The sequence below is a fragment of the Phascolarctos cinereus genome, unplaced genomic scaffold (assembly GCF_003287225.1).
Source record: "Phascolarctos cinereus isolate Bilbo 61053 unplaced genomic scaffold, phaCin_HiC Scaffold_2;HRSCAF=192, whole genome shotgun sequence".
Lineage (NCBI taxonomy): Eukaryota > Metazoa > Chordata > Mammalia > Diprotodontia > Phascolarctidae > Phascolarctos > Phascolarctos cinereus.
Window position 1 is genome coordinate 21279293 of NW_027555625.1, and position 19753 is coordinate 21299045.

Here is a 19753-nt window from a genome sequence, read left to right on the forward strand (position 1 = left end):
TCATGGGCCCAAGAAGTATAGGTAATTCTTACTTCCAGTGACAGTCTTTCAAATGCATGAAGAGAGTGCTCATGTCCCCCTGGAGCCTTCTCCAAGCTAACCACAGCCACGTCATTTGGCTAATCCTCATACATTAGGGATTTAGGCCTTTCACCAACCCCGTCACCTTCCTATGGACAGTCTTCTACTTACCAATGTTCTTCTCAAGTCTTCACACCCAGGACCAAACACAAGTCTCTAGATGAGAACTGATAAGAGCAGAGAACAATGCTACTATCACCTCCCCATTCCTGGAAGCTCTGTCCTGTCTTGATGCTACCCAATTCACATGCAAGTCAAGATATCACAAGGTATGATGTCAGTGGTCCTCTTCAGGAATGAAGGATGAGCTACAGTAACAACAATCCAACTCTCAACAATGCCACCCAAGATCCCCTTGATTTTTGGGCTACCATGTTACACTGATGACTCATACTGAGCTTGGAGGATTTTTAAAAGTCCAAATCTTTTTCAGAACTGCCATCTCACAATGTCTGCCCCATCTTTTTCTTATGAAAATTGATTTTTACACCCAAGGAAAAACTTTACATTTATCTCTACTGAAGTCCATCTTCTTAGACTGAGTCTAGTACTCTGTCTGGATGCTTTGGAATCCCAACTCTGTCATCCATAGAGGGAGCCATCCCCAACCCAACTTTGTGTCACTTGCCATTTTGATGAATATGCCGGCTATGCCTTTATTTAAGTCATTGGGAGAAATATTTAGCAGATATGTAACAGCCAAGCACTGATCCCTGGGTTACTCCACTAAAGACCTCTTGCCATACTGACATTGAACAGAACTTAACAACTATTCATTGATACTGACCATCCAGCTGCTGTACTGAAATGTCTTTTTATTATATATCTATTGACCAAGGACAAGTGTAACCAAACCCAGAAAAAGTCATCACTGCTTTTGCAGAGTAAAGAATTTTTCAAACTCAGTCATTTTTTTTTTGAAAATTATTTCAAGTGATGAGGGATGTCAAGGGCATTGTGGAAGGAAGGGCCCACATACATAAAGTCACAAATCTTTGAAGTATTGGGTGATACAATATTATAGCATAGAGCCCAAGACTTGGAGTCTGGTACACTGCAATTGGAATCCTGCCTCTGATATGGATCAGCCACAGAGCCCATAACAAGTCATTTAAACTCTCTGGGCCTCAGTTTCCATGCCTCTGAAATAAGGGGGTGACTTCTAAGGTCTCTTCCTGCTCCAAACCTGTGATTTCATGGTTATTCTTAGTAGGAGAAATGTTACCAACACGACTTTTATTGGGAAGAGTATCTAACAACACAAATGAACACCTGTAGAATTACCCCCAAGAGACCACAAGCATGCACCCATAAAACTCATGGCCTTCACGTTCTAGCCAAGATGGTGGTTTGGAATTGGCAAATTTTTGACTTGTTCAGTAAGGCTGAGCATGCAAGTGAAATTCTTGTTTTCTCCTCTTCCCTCTCTTACCTCATGGGTCAAAGTCATTCTCAGATCAGAGGGAAAAGTGAAACACTGTTATATTTTTAAAATCCCAGGGGAAATTTAATGTCCTTTTACCTCCAATTGGACCTACCATGAGGAAGCCACCCCAAAGAGGGGATTTATCTAGAGCTTTGTGAACCAAGAAGAGTTGTGAGGTTTTCTTCCTCCTCCCTTTCCCCATTGGCTTCCAGAGGAATCTCAGGTTGCAAACAGGTAAGAGTATGAGCATGAAGTCAGGAGATGATGGAGTCCTGCAGGTTTTCCTCTATCCCTCAGGAGCACAGGGGACTTCTTGGACAAGCAAGCATGTGGTCTGACAAGTGGTGAGTGATCATCTCAGTGTATAACTCTCTGAGCAATAGACTTCTTGCCTGAACTATTGCAAAAGTCTCCTAATTAATGTCCCAACCTCCAGCCTCCCATCTACCCACACAGCTGCCTGACTCATGTTACTAAAACAGATCTGATCATGTCACCTCTCTGACCAAGAAGCTTCTCTAGCTCTCCACTGCCTTTAGGAGACAACATAATCTAAGTGCCTCTGTTTAGCACTGAGACCCCTTCACAGTCAGATTCATAACAATTATATGTTATTCTGCCGATGAAATAGAATTACACAGGATTATAGGCAGTGGGATTATAGACTTAGAACTGGAAAGGATTTTAGAAACCGTACTTCATTTTTCACTTGAGAAAGCTGAGGGCAGAAGTCAAAGGACTTCTGAATGGGTAGAGAGTGACAGAAGTATCATTTGAACCCAGGTCTTCAGACTGCAGATTCATTCAACTTTTCTACTCTGTCAAGCTGCTCCATGCTCAGTGCTCCAGCAAACTGGCTACTCCCCTGCCTCCTCAGCCTTTCCCCCTGGGCTTCAACCCAACAGCTGCCTTCCTTCAAGACACTTTCCCTGATTTCCCTAGTGGTTGGCCCTCCCCCATCCCAACCCTCGCATATTTCTGTGTGTCTACTCCAATTTTAATTGTCTGTGAACCTGTCGTCACCCTCATTGAGTAAGAGCTCCTTCAGGCAAGATCTGGCTCGCTTTTCTCACTGCATTCCCAGTGCCTAGCATGGAGTAAGCACGTGTTAAATATACTTGTGCTTAAATATTCCACACGGAGTTCCTCCTCTCCTTTCCCTTCCCTCCCCACTCCTCCCTCTCCTCTCCTCTCCTCTCCTCTCCCCCACTCATAGGGCGCTCAGGGTCAAGGAGCAGAGTATCAGTCATGGGGACAACCTGGAATAGTGTCACTGGTATCTCAAGGGGTCCAGTTCTCCCGCTCTGGCTGGCCTTTCGATGAGGACCCAGGAGGAACTTCTATAGAAACATTGACTTGCCCTCATTCACATGGGGTCAAGACAAGAACAGAGGTTGCATTTGGTCAATTGACAAAGGGGCCATGAAGGATTGGGGAGTTACAGTTCAGTCATTCATTTTAAGAATCGATTACTCTGCGCTCAGCACAGTGCTAGGTCCTGGGCAACATGAACCCAGAAATGGAAATGAGATTAAATACAAATTCTTTTATCAAATTATAAAAAGAAGCTATTTTTTCCCATCTGTACAATAGTACATGGAACCTTAAGTATAGAAGAAAAATAGGAGGATATTGACTTCTCCATAGAGACTTGTCCCAAGACTATGCATATGTAACATCTATGTCTATATATCTACATAGATGTATGTGTGTATATGTATGTATGTACATTTGATCCCAAGAACTTAACAGTATTATTACTGAGACAACATACAAGTAGCTACATACAAACAGGATACATAAAGGATAAACTGGAGATAATCTCAGAGAGAAGGCACAAAGTTTAAGGAAGACTACGGAAGACTTCTTGTAGAGTGGGCCTTCAGCTGAGCCTTGAAAGGAGCCAGAGAAGCCAGGACATGGACAGGAGGAGGAGAGGGAAAAGACATGTGGCAATGGCCAGCCATTGAAAATGCTTGAAATCAAGATATGAAGTGTCATGATAGAGGAACAAGCCGGCCTGTTATTCCCCAGCAAATGGAGAACGTCATATACCATTATGTGGGCCCAGTATGTGTATGATGATTTGGAGAGGATGGTCTATGGCTGCCTGATGGGATGGGGGCATCACTTGGCTCAGCTGATCAGGCCTCTACACATTGTTCTAGGCTCCTTTGGGAAAATGTTAAGCTGGAAACAATGAAGCCCAGGAGCTGGTGTGAGTGGTAGGTAGAAGTATGTTTATATAGTGCCTGACATGTAGGAAGCACTTAATAAGACCTTGTTGATTTACTGACTGGTCTGCCCACTTTGTTTAAAATAGGGTGGTCAGCAGAGCTCATGGGCCAGGAGCACAGCCTAGATGGTTGACATTTTCTCCTACAAATGAACTTGAAGTGCATTAAGCAGTTCTTAGCTTTCCATGATTTACGATGAATTGTCCAGGAAATGACACAATACTCAATTTGTTCCCTATTATTTGGCTGCCCTGGTGCCCAAAACCTGGAGGGAGAAAGAATAATGCAAATTATTTCATTCCCAGGATCTACCCCAAGGATTGATAGGAAACCCTTTCCCTTCTGTTTGGGCCCAGCCTAATAGTTTTCAGGAGACCTTCCTTTTAAGGCTGCCCCATTCTGACCCAACCCCCAGCCAGGGCCTGGGAGAAAAACGGCCTCTACAGACACTCTCTCTACTGCTCTAAAGCAGAGGTGTCACACATGCAGCCCATGAGCAGCATGCAGCAGCAACTCTCCAGGGTATGACCAGAACCAGGTTAAAATGCAATTGGGAATTGTTTAACAAAATAAATAAAAACAACCAAATATAGATAATGTTCATTTGTGTTTTTCAAAGTCAAAGGGCTACCTGAGGGATACATTACTCTTTGAGTTTGACACCACTGCTCTAAACCCTTCTAGATATATTCCAAAGAGCTTCATATCCCTCCCTGACCCCCAACACCTCTCAGAGCCCCTACGGTATTCCACTAAAGACAGAGCCCAGGCCTTAGCCTCACCTCTGTGCTTTCCACAGAAACAGCACATATACATTCGTGTGCAGACACAGCATGTATGCTCACAGAAGGCAGAGACACACACAGGGCTGGATACTCATGTAACTGACTTACTCTGACTAGGCTGCAGGCTTGGGCTTCCTCTGGGAAGAGGTCCCAGAGTCTCTGAGGGTTGTTTGCCAAAAGAAGGCCCAGAAGAGGGAGGGTAGGCTGCACTTACATCTTGCTTTGAGTCTCATTGAATGGGCTCCCATCTGCCCAGATCCAGGTGGAGCTCTTCTGGTTATTCAGTCCAATCCAGAATGTGGCATCAGCACCTTTTTGGTAAATAAATTCCTATGGAGAAAAGTAAGGGCTTTAAAGGAAGTATATGTCCAAATTTGGGCATGGATGCGCACCCTATGTGAATGTTTGTAAGTATTCCATTGGTGTGTGTAAGTATCCCTAAAGCACATGCCAGAATGATGGATTGATCTAATCTCATTAGAAAAGAAATACCTTGCCTGTGGAGAAGTACCCCTAGAAATCAGAAGGGCAATAGAGATAGCCTCACTCTGAAAGAATGATGCCAGGGTGTTCTTGCTATCTATGTATGTTGATGTTTTACATGTGTACATATGCGTACTTGTATGTGTGCACATTAATAAATTAATCAATATGCATTTCTCAAGCTCCTGCCATATGCCAGGCACTGTGCTAGAAACTGGACAAAGACAAAAAGGATAGAGAACAAGGGTCTACCATTTTATAGTATAGAAAACTCCCAGATGAGAAAATGACCTCCACTCATGTGGGCCAACACCTCCTTCAGAGCTTACAGAGTTGGAGGATTTCCTGGGGTACTGAAAAGTTAAGTGATTTGCCCAGGGTCTTGAACACGGAGCTTCCTAACTCCCAGGTCATCTTTCCTTCTTCTGTGCCACACTGGAATATTCTAATATGATTCAGGCTTCTCTTAAAGCAAGGACTGTCTCCTTTTCAAGTTGGTATACCCCAACCCCCCCCCACTCCAGTGCCTAGTACAGTGTCTGGCAAAGTAGTAGGCTTTTAATAAATAGTTATTCAAACAACTAATGTTTGCCTGTGAGTGTTTATATGTGTAGATATGCCAGCATATGTGGGTAGATATGGTTATTTTCTCAGGGCTGTGTGTGCGTGTGTGTGTGTGTGTGTGTGTGTGTGTGTGTGTGGTGTGTGTGTGTGTGAAAGCTTTGCCGTTTCTCCCTGTGTTTCCTGGAGGCAGAAGGAGGGGCTTAGCTTTTGTGTTTGCAAGAACCCTGGGAGACAGGTGTAATTTTTATTTTTATTTCACAGTTGAGGAAAGTGAGAAAGTGATTAAGTGACCTCTGCAGGGAGACACAGCTAGTAAGGGTTTGAGGCTGCATTTGAACTCAGGTGTTCTTGTCCCCAGGTCTGATGATTTATCCACTGTGCCACTTGGCTGCCTGGTGCACAAAAACGGGTTTACCTTGGCACAGAGAAGGACCACTTCTTTATGTGAGACAGCAAATAGGTTAAAAGGGAGAACAAAAAGATTTCCTTGGTACAATGAAGAGTCAGTTGACACCAAGTACTATAACTATAGTGACCCCAGACAGCAAAGTCAATTTCCTTGCTCTAGCGCTGTTCAGCAGCTTACGAGTAAGAGCTGAGGATGCGAATGCTGGAGGTCATCCAAGCTTGGGGATTGGGAAGGCATAAGGGGCAGTATGGGAGAGGACAAGGGATTCTCAAGTAGAAAAAGATGTAAAATTGAACTCAATGTATGGTTGAACTTGAAGGGTAAAGTTAGAGAAAGGAAGCCTACAAAGGCAGAGCAGTCGTTATCGATTCATGATCTAAAGCTTAAAGGAGCTAAGAGATTATTCAACCCAATTCTCTCATTTTACACATGAGGAAAATAATGTATAAAAATGAGGAAACTGAGGCACAGGGAAGTCTACTGACCTGCTCATTGGTAATGGCCTGGAAGAACATCTGAGAATGAAAGGAAAGACAGTTCTAGGGAGGATGAAGAATAGGATCAAAAGGACTAGAGCACAGGGAGGAATGGGATGATGGGAGGTGATTGTGAGACAGAGACATTTCAGAGTCCCTGGCCGTGGAAGAGGACACTTTAGTATGAGCATGAGATCAGTGTGGTGACTGATGTGTTATAAGTCCCTTCCCTTCTCTGGGCCTCAGGTTCCCTCTCTGTCAAATAAAGAAGTTAAATGAGATGTTTTCTGCAGTCTTCTCCAACTCTAAATCTGATATGTCTATGTCATTTTCCAGTCACCTGGATGACCTCTTTTCTGCCACTTCCAATGAATGTCATCAGTGTGATATGATAAAGTCTGATTATAAACAGCATTGGCCTTTGATGAGTCATAATTCTCATTCCAGGTAGAGGTGACAGTCCATGGCTCACAGTGATGAACATTGCTGGGACAATGTGGCACCCCAGATGTGGCTAAATAGACAGTTAACAATCCATTTTTTTACCACGTGAAGAGCAAAGAAAACCGAATTACAGAATGTCAGTATATGCTCCAGATTGTACATAATGGTTCATCTGTTACACATCATTATAAACTTCTGGATGCACACTCCCAGCCTCTTCCATGTGGACAGGCATCAGGTTGTGTGAAGTTAGACCTCTCATTGGCCAGGACCTCATCACATACCTTTTGGTAACTGTTCTACATGGCTCCTGATTCTATCCTTTGGGGCCAAGCAGAACCAGGCAAATCCCTCTTCCCCTGACAGCTCTTTAAATAGTTGCAGAAGGCAGTGAGGTGGCACACTGGATAGAGCACTGGCCCTGGAGTCAGGAGGACCTGAGTTCAAATCCGGCCTCAGACACTTGACACTTACTATCTGTGTGACCCTAGGCAATTCACTTAACCCCATTGCCTAGCCGAGGAGAGAGAGAGAGAGAGAGAGAGAGATTTGAACAATTTATAAGGGCTGGTAAGTGGCACAATGGACGGAGCACTGGCCCTGGAGTCAGGAGGATCTGAGTTCAAATCCAGCTTCAGACACATAATACTCACTAGCTAGTTGACTCTGGACAAGTCATTTAATCTCAATTGCCTCACCCAAAAGTAAATGAATGAATGAATGAATGAATACTTGCACCCAAAAATAAATGAATACATAAATACTTGCAGAATGTCTGCATGTACCCTGCCTCTTCTCTTCTCCAGGTCAAACATTCCATTTCCTGTAGCTGATTCTTGGATGTCAGAGGCTTCAAGTCCCTTACCTTTCTGGTCATGTCCCAGGTTACCAATGCCCTTTTTGTGCCCAGAATTGAATTCAATACTCCACGAACAATCTGAGCAGGACAGAGGACAGTGGGACAGAATCACCTTCCTAGCCATGAATGCTTCATCTCTCTGTGTGTATCAATACGACTTAATTGTGTGTGAAACTGTCTGGGTCTCTTGTAGATTTTTAGACAGGTAAAGTGAGCTGTCCATGGACACCCAACTTACTAACACCCCTACCTCCCATGTTTAGGGCCTTCAGGGACAGCACTGACCTGTTCTTCCACTGAAGTCACTGAGGTCAGGTGGGAGCCCCTTGACTCACAGTACCGCTCAGCATCGTTCCAGGACATGTTGCCACAGGAAAAGTAGTAGAGGTTTCCACCGTGGATGATGCTACGCTCTGAGATTCTCTGAACAAGGATTTCTTGGGAAGAAAGAGGAACGAGAAAGAGGAGATGGGGAGACCAGAGCTGAATAGTATTCAGCTCTACCTCTTGACCCTGAAGTAGGCTGAGTACAGCGCAGTGACAAAGCTTGGTCACTGTGAACCAGAATTAAACTATTATTGTCTGATCAGAAACCTCTTGGGGTTCAGGCACGTCAAAGGGGGAGGCCATTTGTTGGGTTAAGGATGAGATACTTTTTACTCCTTCCTTTTTTCTGAAGCAGCGAAGAAGCTAGCAGAGGAGGAACAGACTGCCCGCACCTTGGATAACTCTTCATGTGAGACTGAAGCTTGAGTGATGATGGGACTGGGCAGAAGCTTTGAGGTCAGTACAAAAGGTATCCAGAATGAGAGAGCACTTACGGTTTTGATGCTTCAGAGCTGCATTACAGATCTTGGCCTTCTCAAGTTGCTCATTTTTCCCTTGAAGATCTAGAATCACAGGGTCATAGCATTAGAAAGAGAGAAGCTCAGGGAGAGGTATAGTACAACTCAGCGAGCATTGAGAAGCCCCTGGAGTAGAAATTTGGGAACTTACTGCCATCCTGGGACTTACAGCTGAAAGGGATGAACATTCCATTTGGGTCTTAAGAATGATTTGAAGCCATCTAGATCTTTGACTAGAATGGGGAACTGAGTCAGGTTCCTAAGTTCTGGAAGAGATACAAACAGTCTTTAAGAGGCAGACTGAGAGAAGCTGAAGAATGGAGCCACCGAGAAGTTTTGTCAGAGGAATAGGGTATAAAAAGAGAAAGAAAAAATAGAGTTAATCTGGAGCCCAGCAGGGAGACATCAAGGAGACATCTGTTTATTAACAGACACTGGAACATGCCTCACTCATTTCTTTAACTCTATGATTCTGGTAACCTGAGCTTTTCCTTAGCCATAGAGAGGACAGAGTTTGGCTAGAGATAAGCATTTGTTTAAATTAGGGCAGAGATATTGAGACAGGGAATCACAACTTCATGAAATGTATATGAAAACTTGGTTTATTAAAAGAGAAATAACCATCCAAGTGGAACCCAAAAAGTTCAAATCCATACAGAAGTTCGCATGTTTATAACAGTAGGATAAGTAAGGAGGAGAAAGCATAAATCTCCACCTGAAAGGGAGTGGCATGAAAGGCGAAAAGGATAAAACCCCTGCTGAAGGGGAGGTTCAAGGTGACAATAAGAACTGCATTCTTTTCCCTTGAGAACTGCTAGACTATAACAATTGGAGAGGTCTGCTTATCTACAAGGGTCCCCACTGCCCAAGGAATTTCTCAGTGTAGTGTAGACTGACTGGCAACTGTCTTTACTCCCAAGGACACACAGGGCATCCAGTTAGGGATGTAAATAACAAATTATGTCGGTTCAGGGTGGAGGTGGGGAGCATTTTCCTTGACACATTAAGGGCCTCCTGCATACTCTGGGTCCACTGGTTCTGGAAAATATGGGACCTCAAAAAGACAAGTTCAGAAGACCCCTAAACATTCCTCAACAATACAAACCTCTGTCTAAATGGTCATAATTTTTCAAATGGGGGGCTCTGAGCTATTGGGAATATAGTCCTAACTTTTTATTCAATTTAATTTCCATAAAACACCATAAGAGGGGACTCCAGGGAACTGAGAGACCATTACATTATCGAGAGGGAGTAAGAGAGAGACAGAGACACAGAGACAGAGACAGAGAATTATTGTAACAGAGTGTGACTAATTGAAAGCTGAGAGACAAAGCAATAGAAAGGAAGGGGCAGTAATGATTACCAGACTGACAACTATGCTCTTCAAAGCAATACCTGTGACCACCAGCTTTACATTCCATTAGGAGGAAACAAAATGTAAACAGATAAGACAGACAACATGGCACAAGAGAAAAGTGGAAAGATATAGAACCAGAAGATCTGGGTTCCAATCCTATGTGGCTGGTAGGTTTTAGAGACAGTATTTGAACCCAGGTCTTTCTGACTCTTCATACTATGCCACGCTGCCTCTCCAAGCTAGGGTTTCTGACATCCTATAGGATTCTTGAACTGTTGGTCAGTTCCTAGGTCCTGTTCAGCCAAACTCACCTGGTTGTTCCTCTCACATGACTTGGCATTTCCCATCTCAGTGCCTTTGCATGGTCCAAGCCCTCTGCCTGGAATGTACTCCCTCATCTTAGAATCATTAGTTTCTTTCAAAAGCTCAATTCAAGGGCTATCATTTCCTGCAGGAGGCTTTTTCTGATCCCTCCCCCAAGTACTTGAGGGTTTCATACACACCACCCAAAATTACTCTGTGTATGTTTGGTATATGTTAATAAGCATGTGTTGTTTCTCCTGATAAAATGTCAGCTCCTTAAGGGCAGGGATTCTCAATTTTTAACTTTGTATGCAGAATGCCTAGCACCACACCTGGCATACAGTAGGTGCTTAATAAGTGATTGATTTATTAGCATTCCATATGCCTCTGACTTTTTTTCAGCTCAAAAGTGTGAACAGAGGAGTTGTCTGTGGATCCTCAATCACCCCCACCTCTATGTCAGTCTAGACTCTGCTCCCTCCCAAGACTCACTCTGGTGTTCTCTCCCAGTCTGATCAGAGAAAGAGGTTTAAGGCCTGGAGCCCTTCAGACCATGGTGATAGGGTGAGAACTTACATAGAATAACCACAACTTTAAGGGCGGCAGCCAGAGCAAGAACCAAAAGTGCCAGGGCAGCCTGGACGATCCTTAGCTTCCTGAAGGCTGGACAAGGGAAAGAAAGAAAAGAGTTAGCAGGGCCTGGGGGCTGTGGCTTCCAAACACAGAGCCCACCCAGCATCTCCATCACTTGGATGTCCTGACTATAAGATCACAATTTCAGGTCTGGAAGAGGCAAAATAAGCCAGCCTAATCCTTCTTTGACTGATGTGGAAACTGAGGCCCAGATAAGTGAAGAATCTTACCCAAAGTCATTGATAATAAGTGTCATAGGTGGGATTTGGACCCAGGTCCCCTGAGTCCAAATCTAAAGCTTTTTCCACTGCCTCACAATATTTCTAACATACACCCATCTCTAATGAAATAACATACTTACAGTGCTTAGCAAGCCTTAAATGCAACACAAATGTTTATTATTATTATATTTTCTTTCCTTTTTATATATGCATTTCATTTCTACATGAGACACTTCCCAACAATTTTTCCATCAGTCTTAGTATAGTATAGCCTCTTTGGCATAGTCTATTCCCTTCTCAAGTTAAATCCATATGGTATTCAAAGCCTTTTACAATCTATCACCACTCTCATTTTCTAGCCATCCCAAATTAGTCCACTCAATACACTCTATTGTCTAAACTAAGCTAGACCATCCTTTGCCCTCACCTCAACTCCTTGCTTGTATACATATGGCAGTGTTCTGTCTGCCTTTACTTGTGATTTCCTTATGCCACAAATCACATCATTCTTTTTGGTTTCCCATTAAAGTTCTAGCCAGCTTAAGAGGCCAGTTCACACCCCATGTCCAGTTCTTTTCACTGACCTTTAGATGAAATGGACTCAAGACCCTTCAGCATCATGGTTGCCCTTCTCAGTACACTCCCTACATTATTAGTGACATTCTTAAATTGTAGTGCTTAGGACTGAACTGTATCTTGCTGAGGGAGAGAATGTGAAGGGAGTGGTGGGGAGAGGTAGAGGAAAGGCAGGGAGACCAATGAACTTCTTCATGACAAATTGCTAAACGTTAGTCTATTTTTTCTCCGTGTATTACTCCTGACCTCTGATTCCTGAATCAGACTTCATTCACCATTGATTGATGGTGTCACTGATGAGGCACCCAAAAGTCAACCTTGACACAACTTAGTATACAGCCCTGGACATGGAGTCTGAGCCAAGTCAGGTCAAGTCAACAAGCATTTATTAAGTACCTACTATGTGCCAGGCACTGAGCTAATTGCTGGGAAAATAAAGAAAGACAAAAGAGTTCTTGCCATCAGTAAGCTCACATTCTAACAGACAACATGCAAGCAATTATGTATATACACGATATGGACAGGGCAAATTGGAGAACCACTTTCTTCTGGATCCTACTCCAACCACTTACTAGCTGTATGCCTCTGGGAAAGTCCATTAACCTCTCCAGGCCTCAGTTTCCTCACTGTAAAAGGTGAGAATTGTACTTGATGCCTCTAACGTCTCTTCCAGATCTAAATCTCTGATTCTAGATTTCTGTAGGGTCATCCTCTCCACCATATATCCCAGGGACCCCAGCTGAGTCTCCAGATCTCCCCCAATGCCTTACCCTTTTCAGCTTTAGGCAGCGTGCTTCCAGGGGTCATATTTTCAGAGATTCTCCCTCCATCCATCCTATCTTCTCCTCTGGGAGCAGCCTGTCCAGTGGGAACTCTCTCCAACTCTAGGTCCTGTCTGGGAGTACAGAGCTCTTACTATTATCTAAGAAATGATAGAGGAAGTAATAACTTCAGACATTGGGCTTAATGACTTCATACCTCTGGGAACCATTATGGTGAGTTGATGGTGGGCAGTACCAGAGAACTGGTGGCTCTTGCCATCCCCCTTCCTCTTTCTTTGAATTAGAGGCTGGCTCTCCTCTCTGCTGTGGTTCGGAAGCCACCCTAGTACTGTGGTCAGAAGGAAAAGAGACCAAAGATGGTGGCTTGATGAACAGTGTGGAAAGAAAACTGGTCTTAACTGGGGAAGTCTGGGCTTTGTTATATGTGGGTTATCTGACCATGGCTGAGTAATTTGAGATTTCTAAGCTTCAGTCTCCTCATTGGTAAATCTTTAGAAATGCCATAGAAATGTGACACTATTATGATTTTTGATCATTCAAAAACATATAAATGACCAGCCTAATTCTTTAATGGGCTCACTCACTTCTTTTGTCTTTTACATTAGTGATTGAATGGTTTCCATTGAGAACATAACTAGGCCAGACTAATACCAGAGAAGAATAACTTTAGCAGTGGCTCAGGGGAAAGAGGGCTAAATTTGGAGTCAGAGGACTATTACAAACCTTAACTCTACCACTTACTTTGTGGCCTTGAGTAAGTCACTCGTCCTCTCTAGGCTTCAGTTTCCTTATTTGTAAAAAGAGAAGATTAGACTAGATAAACCCTAAGGGACTCTCTTAGGGGCTTCTTAACTCAAAGTTACAGTCCTATGAAGGATGGGTTTTCGAGAGAAGAGACAAGAGCCTGACAAGTGGGAAAAATCAATTAGGAATCTATTATAGTAGTACAAGGAAGAAGTGATAAGAGGCTGATAGGCTGATCTAAGTTGGAAGCCAAGTCAGTGGAGAGAAGGTAAAAGTTGTGAAAAGTGCTTTGAAGGTAGCATTGAGAAGACTCAACATTTGATTGGGAAATGGAGAAGGGGGTGGGGAAAAGGGAAGAACAGATAATGACTAGAATGGGACACAGATGACTACAAAGATGATGGCTATAATCACTTCTGCCTCTACCCTCCCCTCCATCACTCAGAAGTCTCTCCTCCTTTCCAGTTCACTCTATTACTGCCTGAGATTCATGGTGGCTTCTACCTGCTGGCCCCCAGGTCATTCTCCCTCCTTTCTCCTGGAGTATAGTGCCCAGTTCACCATCTTCCTCTTTTCCCCATTTCATGGTTTCACACTAGGGGCATTCAGCATTCATGCTGATGCTCCCCCAAGCATCTACCTCTGATTTCCTCCTTCTCTTCAATTATCACCAGCTTCTCCTCCACTCTACCTTAGCCACACATCACAACCCGGATCTCACCATTGCTCACAATTGTCCTATCTGATCATAACCTCCAATTAATCCACTTTCTTCCTTTTATTCACCCCTCCTAAATCAAGTATTTGCCCTCCTTAAGACATCTACTCCTGACTCAGATTCTTATAATATAGCCAATAGCTCACAGATGTTCAGACTCCTCAAGAATCTGCCCTATATGAAGGATGTTCTAATAAACCTTGTCCTTGGCTGAAAGAAGGCTTGGGTCGAATTCTTTTGGACAGGACCTTCATATTGTGATTTTGGAGTTCAAGCACCCCTAAACCCCTAGACCTCCACATTTTGGTGGCTCATACGGCGAAACTGCCTAACCCCAAGTTCTTCTCCAGCCAAGACTAGAAGGTACGTAAGCCCCCCCACCACCACTCCTTTCTTGCTCTGCAGTTGGGGTCGCTCTCCAAGCACCAAGGCTTGGAAGTGCTTTTCGAGTAGACAGTTACGAGGCTGTCTCACACTTGGCCTTATGCTCTCAGGCTCTTGTTCCACTGGGTCTGTTTGAGTCCCTGGACCTGGGTACATCTTCCTTAGAGAAAAAGGACAGATGCCCTATCAGGAATCGTATGTCCAATTCTGCCAATTCTCTCAGTGCTAGGGAATTGGGGAAAACTGCAGTTGCTTTTTGGTTCCCTGAGGCTTACTTACTCTCCTCTACACTCCTGAATCCTCCTTCATGGAGGTTACAGGGGAAAGTTAGAACAGCTAAAAACATCTTAGTAGATTCTAGAGGTTTTGTGATCAATCATTAAGGAGTTTTGAAACTCTTCCTCACAACCTTGGTCACTCCTTTCTCTAACTCCCTTCCCTTGAGTCAAGAGGTTATCCGTTAACCCCTCTCATAGCAGAAGAGAGTTTCACCCTGTACCCCTCACCTTGGATTTTGCCCTCCCCCACCAGGGAAAGGAAAGAAGGGGGAGGGGCAGAAGCTGCATGGGCCCCCGGGGAATGGCCTTGAGTCCTAGGGCAACCTTTGCCTGGAAGCATCATCCAGGTTCAGCACATCCTCTTCAAGATAAAGAAGTTATCCTCTGAGCTTGGGTGAGTCCCCTCTTCTTAAAGTTGTAGTTTTGACTGTTAATGATATGTTAGTTTTCTGTGGAAAGTAATTTGGAAATGCATTTAACAAAACTGAAGTCACCTGATTGGTAATGTGTTTGTTTCAAGTTTCAAATTGGTGAACATTTTGTATCAGTTATGTCAAGTAATTTTTCATAATTTGATTACTGCTAAAATAATTTGGCCATCATTGGTTATTGTTTTAATGTGTAAACTAGCCACAAAGCTTGTTTGGGTTATGTATGGCTTGCTGAGAATTTGCAAGTGTGTAGAAATATCTAATGATTGGCTTTTTACACCAGGACAAATTTAAGCTTGAGATGTAAATCCTGGAAAAGTTTTTCTCTAAGCTGCAATTAATGAAACTTGCTGTTTGAGGTAAAAGCTTCTAGGATTTTATTTTGAGCTGTCTGATGGATCGTAATCCATCAATAATCAATAATCCACCATCTGAGAGAAATGCCACAAGCTACTCAGAGAATGTGATACTGGTAAGAAGTCGGCATTGTGAAAAGCTGAGAGGACAATTTTAGCCTCGGTCTAACATGGGATCCTCCTGGCTTGGTTTTCCCATTATGTTCCTTCGAAAAGGAATGTTACCCACCTGGCTATTCCTGAGTCTGGCTATGAGGTGGATTTGATACTGCATGGTTGGAAAAGTGAGTTATCTGAATCCAAACAGAGCTAAGGATGTTTTATCCTGTCATTTCAGCCCTGCAGTCTTCTCTGTCAGATTTGTCTTCCAGACCACAGGCCATTCACCTACAGTTGATAGCAAACAGCAGGTACCAGCCAATGTCTCCCCTTTGTTCCCTGGATGAAGCCTATGCTTGGTTCCAGTCAACCTCCTCTTTGGGACTCCCTTGAGGCAGGGACAGTTCTATGCCCCTTGCCAGCAGTAAGCAGTTTCAGAAGTCAGGACCTTCACCCCTTACCCCAAAAGAATTTGGGTCCCATTTGCTTGAGGGGGGAATAAAGAGGATGGGATCTAGGCCCCAAAAAGGAAAAACCCTGGATTTTCCCACATGCCCAAATCTGTGGCATTTGCCTGAGGCTATTATCCCATCAACTGGCATTTTTGTCATTGCCTACACCCAATCTCTCAATTCTCTGTTACCCTTAGTCTAGCGTAGCCCTACATTCTATTACTTCCCTATGGCCCCAGGACACTTCCCACCCTTAATCCTATCTCGCTCCATTCTCCCTTGGCCACCTGGTCCAGGTCCCTGGAGTTCTATTACCTCATAGACTACTTGGCCACTCCTAGATCCCTACTATAGTCTTTCTGTATATAAGGTTTATCTTGTCTCCATTAAGAGGCTCAGATTCTTATAATCTAGACAATAGTTCCCAGATGTTCAGACTCCTTAAGAGTCTGCCCAATATGACGGATGTTCTAATAAACCTTGTACTTGACTGAAAAAACAAAGACATATATTCTTTCTACCCCCTCAGGACTTTGTAAGGCCATGTCCCACTTCTCAGACTTCCCTTTCCTCTACTCCCAATCTTCTCTCTTAGTTAATCAAGCCAGTTAGACACAGTCCCTTACCCTCAGATCCATGAGACCATTACTCTATCGATGGTAATTCCTTGCCAGCCACCAACCCAGAATTATTCCACCAAAATCCACCAAAAAGAGTTGGAGTCAGTCAGGCAACAGTGATGACTCTACACTAATGCATTTGATCCTGATAGGGCCCACCCTGCAGCAAGGTAATCTTTTTTTCTCCCTAATTCATGTGCTATCTCATGCCTCCCAGATATCTTCCACACTTCCCTTCCCCCACTTTCTCAGTGATGGAACTTAACTTTCTTGAGAAAATGGAAGCCATTCACTATGAGCTCCCACTTCTCTCATTGTCTTCTTTTCACAACCCCTTGATCTCATACTCAACTCCCACCTCCTTTATCCAGTCTCTGGTAATGGGGAGGCCCTTTCTTTTCCAAGCCAACCCTTCTACATGCACTTGATGGGGTGCTTGGGTGCTTGTGCTTGTACTTGGACCCCAATTTCTCCCAAGTCTCAGAAACACTGTCTCTGACAATCACTCCCCAGCCCAAGGACATTGTGCCTAGCAGTTACTCATGTGTGGGCCCCAGCAAGACCCTTATCTCTCTTCCTGGTGCAGCTACACAAAGCTGGGTGAGAGAGTGCTGAGCTGCTCAGGCCCCAGCCCTCAGATCATGTCTCTGGAAGCCTCCCAATTCCATAGTAAGCTCCTGCCTTGTGAGAAAGCTTTCCCTTGCTGCAGAGCATTCTCTAAACGTGACAGAGACAGAGGGGTGTCTTGTCTGGCCCAAGGAGTTTTGTCTTTGGGTGGCCCAAGGACTCTTCCTCCTGCCATACTCCCAAGATCCATGCCTTTGACATCTCCCTCCCTGTCTGGTATACTCCCTATACTTTCCCATCCATAGCTCCCAAAGACACCTAGACCTTTAGATTACCTAATCAGTATCCCTGGCATTCCTTTCCCATGCCCTTTTCCATATAAACCCTAGCTCCATCCTCAGTCTCTTGCAGTTTCCTTAAGAATCCTTACCTGCTGAAAAGCATAACAATAAACTTTGTCACCTTGACTTAAAGAATGCTTGAGTCTGTGAATTCATTCCAGATGACCCCATCCTGTGCTCCAGTCTTTAAGGGGTCTCAACCTCTCAGACTGCAACATTTATGGTGCCTAACATGGGACTTGTCTAAAGTCTCAAGCCTTCTCCAAGTCAAGGTAAGCCATCCCTTCCCCTCACCCTATAGTTGGGTCACTCCTCAAACACCTAGGAAAGCTTGCTTGGGCTTTGGGTCAAGCCTATAACAGGCTCTAGTGGATTTCCCTCTTGACAAGGGACGCCTTGTTTGGGAACTTCTGCAGTTTTTTTCTCCCTCTATAAGACGCTGGTCGAGGTGAGTAGACTACAGTGCCAGGAATGCCTGCGTCCCCAGCTGTGGTCTGATGTCGGCAGAGTGTGAAGAGAGAAAGAATCATGGGCCAGGTGAGAGCAGTGAAGAACAAACTCTGTTTATGATCTGAGGGCTCAGGCTTATAGTAACATTATTATTCATGAAAAGTACAAATCTAATTAAGTGATTTCCTTACTTCCTTGTACCTTGTCTGTTACATTCTTTCCTGCGTCCTGTCCTGTACCCCCTCCGTTTCCTCCCTTCCTGCATCCTGTTCTCAAGAGATGGAACAGGGGGTGGTGAGCCAACATCCTGAGTTTCACAGCTGTCAGGCTTAGTACAACGCTGCAGGTAAGACCCGGGCTGGCCTAAGCCCTCCACCTCCCCAAAGCCAGCCCTCTACACTACAGGAGCAACTACCTCTTTCTATAGGCTTATAGGCAAAGAGGATGGGCCAATCTCCCTCTTTACCTTGAGATTCGCCCCTAGGTTATCTTTTACAGAACTGGAGAAAGCTCAGTCTCCAAGACCTTAAGGAAAATTTTGCGTGGTCTCCATATGGTCTGGAGAATCATGGAAAAAAAATTGTCTGATTTGTGCAGAGGATTTCTAACAAATCTCTCTGAGCTTTTGGATTCTCCCTGTCATTACCATGTATCTGTTCTGTTTGTGTCTGTGTGGTGTGAGTGAGTGTCCATATGTAATCTGATACCTTTTGCAGCCAGGTAGCAAGAGTAGCAACCCAAGGCTGCAGCTGGATTCTGGAAAGCCACTTTCTTTCTCTTCCCCTCTCCCTCCCTGATTACAGCAGCCTTAGAGGAGCGGGTGGATGGGAGAGGGAAAGAGAGAAAAATACTTTATTATTTAGGTTATATGATTGGTAAAAGACAATTCGAGGAGGATCCTCAAAGTATCAGATCAGAATTAGAAAGAAATAAGATATGTGCAGTTTTAAAGGGAGTTTAATCAAAGTCCATCAGAGGTATAAGTAGGTAGAAGAAAGGCAAGAAAGTTTAAGCAAGTAGGAATGAAAGGAGTATGGGTAAAAAGAGAAGCATAATCTATTTGCATGAACAGTGTGAACAGAGGGTTTGAGAGTAAAAGATTTGGAAACTTGGAGAATTGTTGAGGGAAAAATATTCTCTCTCTCTCTCTCTACATTCTAACTCTGGCCAAGTTTTGAATGTGGAGGGAAATACAAAAAAGAAAAGGGGAACCCTTTTCCTCAGATCAAAAAGAGAGGCATATTGAGTAGCACTTAATCTTTCCTGCCTCACATAAAAGTGAAAAGATTTTGTGTACCGGAACACAACCAAAAGGTAATTTAATTCATTATGGTAATATTTTAAATGAAATGTGATACTCTTGATTTAATGCTTAAGTCAGAATTTATTATACTGTTTGGCACTAAGGTTTGGGAAAATGTATGGACCTGAAATTTGTTAACTGGGTGACATTAAGCAAGTTACCTCAGTTTATCTCACATGATTGGAAGATGCCTAACAAAATGCCTGGCAGAGGGCAGATACTATAAATGTTAATTACTCTTATTATTAGTTCCTTAATTAGATATGACAAGTATACAATGCCAATGGTGAAGAGATGCCCAATTTTCTATGTAAGGAAATTGGGAAATGCATTCAACAGAGTAATGTGTTTGGTTCAAGTTTTAAACATCTAGTATTGTTTCAAATTGGCAAACTTTTGTATCAGTTATGTCAAGCAGTTTTTCATAATTTGGATTTTATTGAAGTGTGAACTGAAAGAAACTAAAGGACAGTGGTGTAAGGGACAAGGTATCATGTTCCCACACTTTAAGATAACCTCCAACATCTTA

General features: G+C 43.6%; 1 protein-coding gene across 1 annotated transcript; it reads right to left on the reverse strand.

Annotated features, from left to right (window-relative positions):
• Nucleotides 1-4739: 4739 nt before the first annotated feature.
• On the reverse strand, nucleotides 4740-11744 carry LOC144455667 (C-type lectin domain family 4 member K-like). Its single transcript, XM_078149107.1, has 5 exons — nucleotides 11708-11744; nucleotides 10846-10932; nucleotides 8586-8654; nucleotides 8050-8201; nucleotides 4740-4859 (listed from the first exon to the last, which is right to left on the reverse strand). The coding sequence occupies exons 1-5, from the start codon at nucleotides 11742-11744 to the stop codon at nucleotides 4740-4742; spliced, it is 465 nt and encodes a 154-aa protein (XP_078005233.1).
• Nucleotides 11745-19753: the final 8009 nt, after the last annotated feature.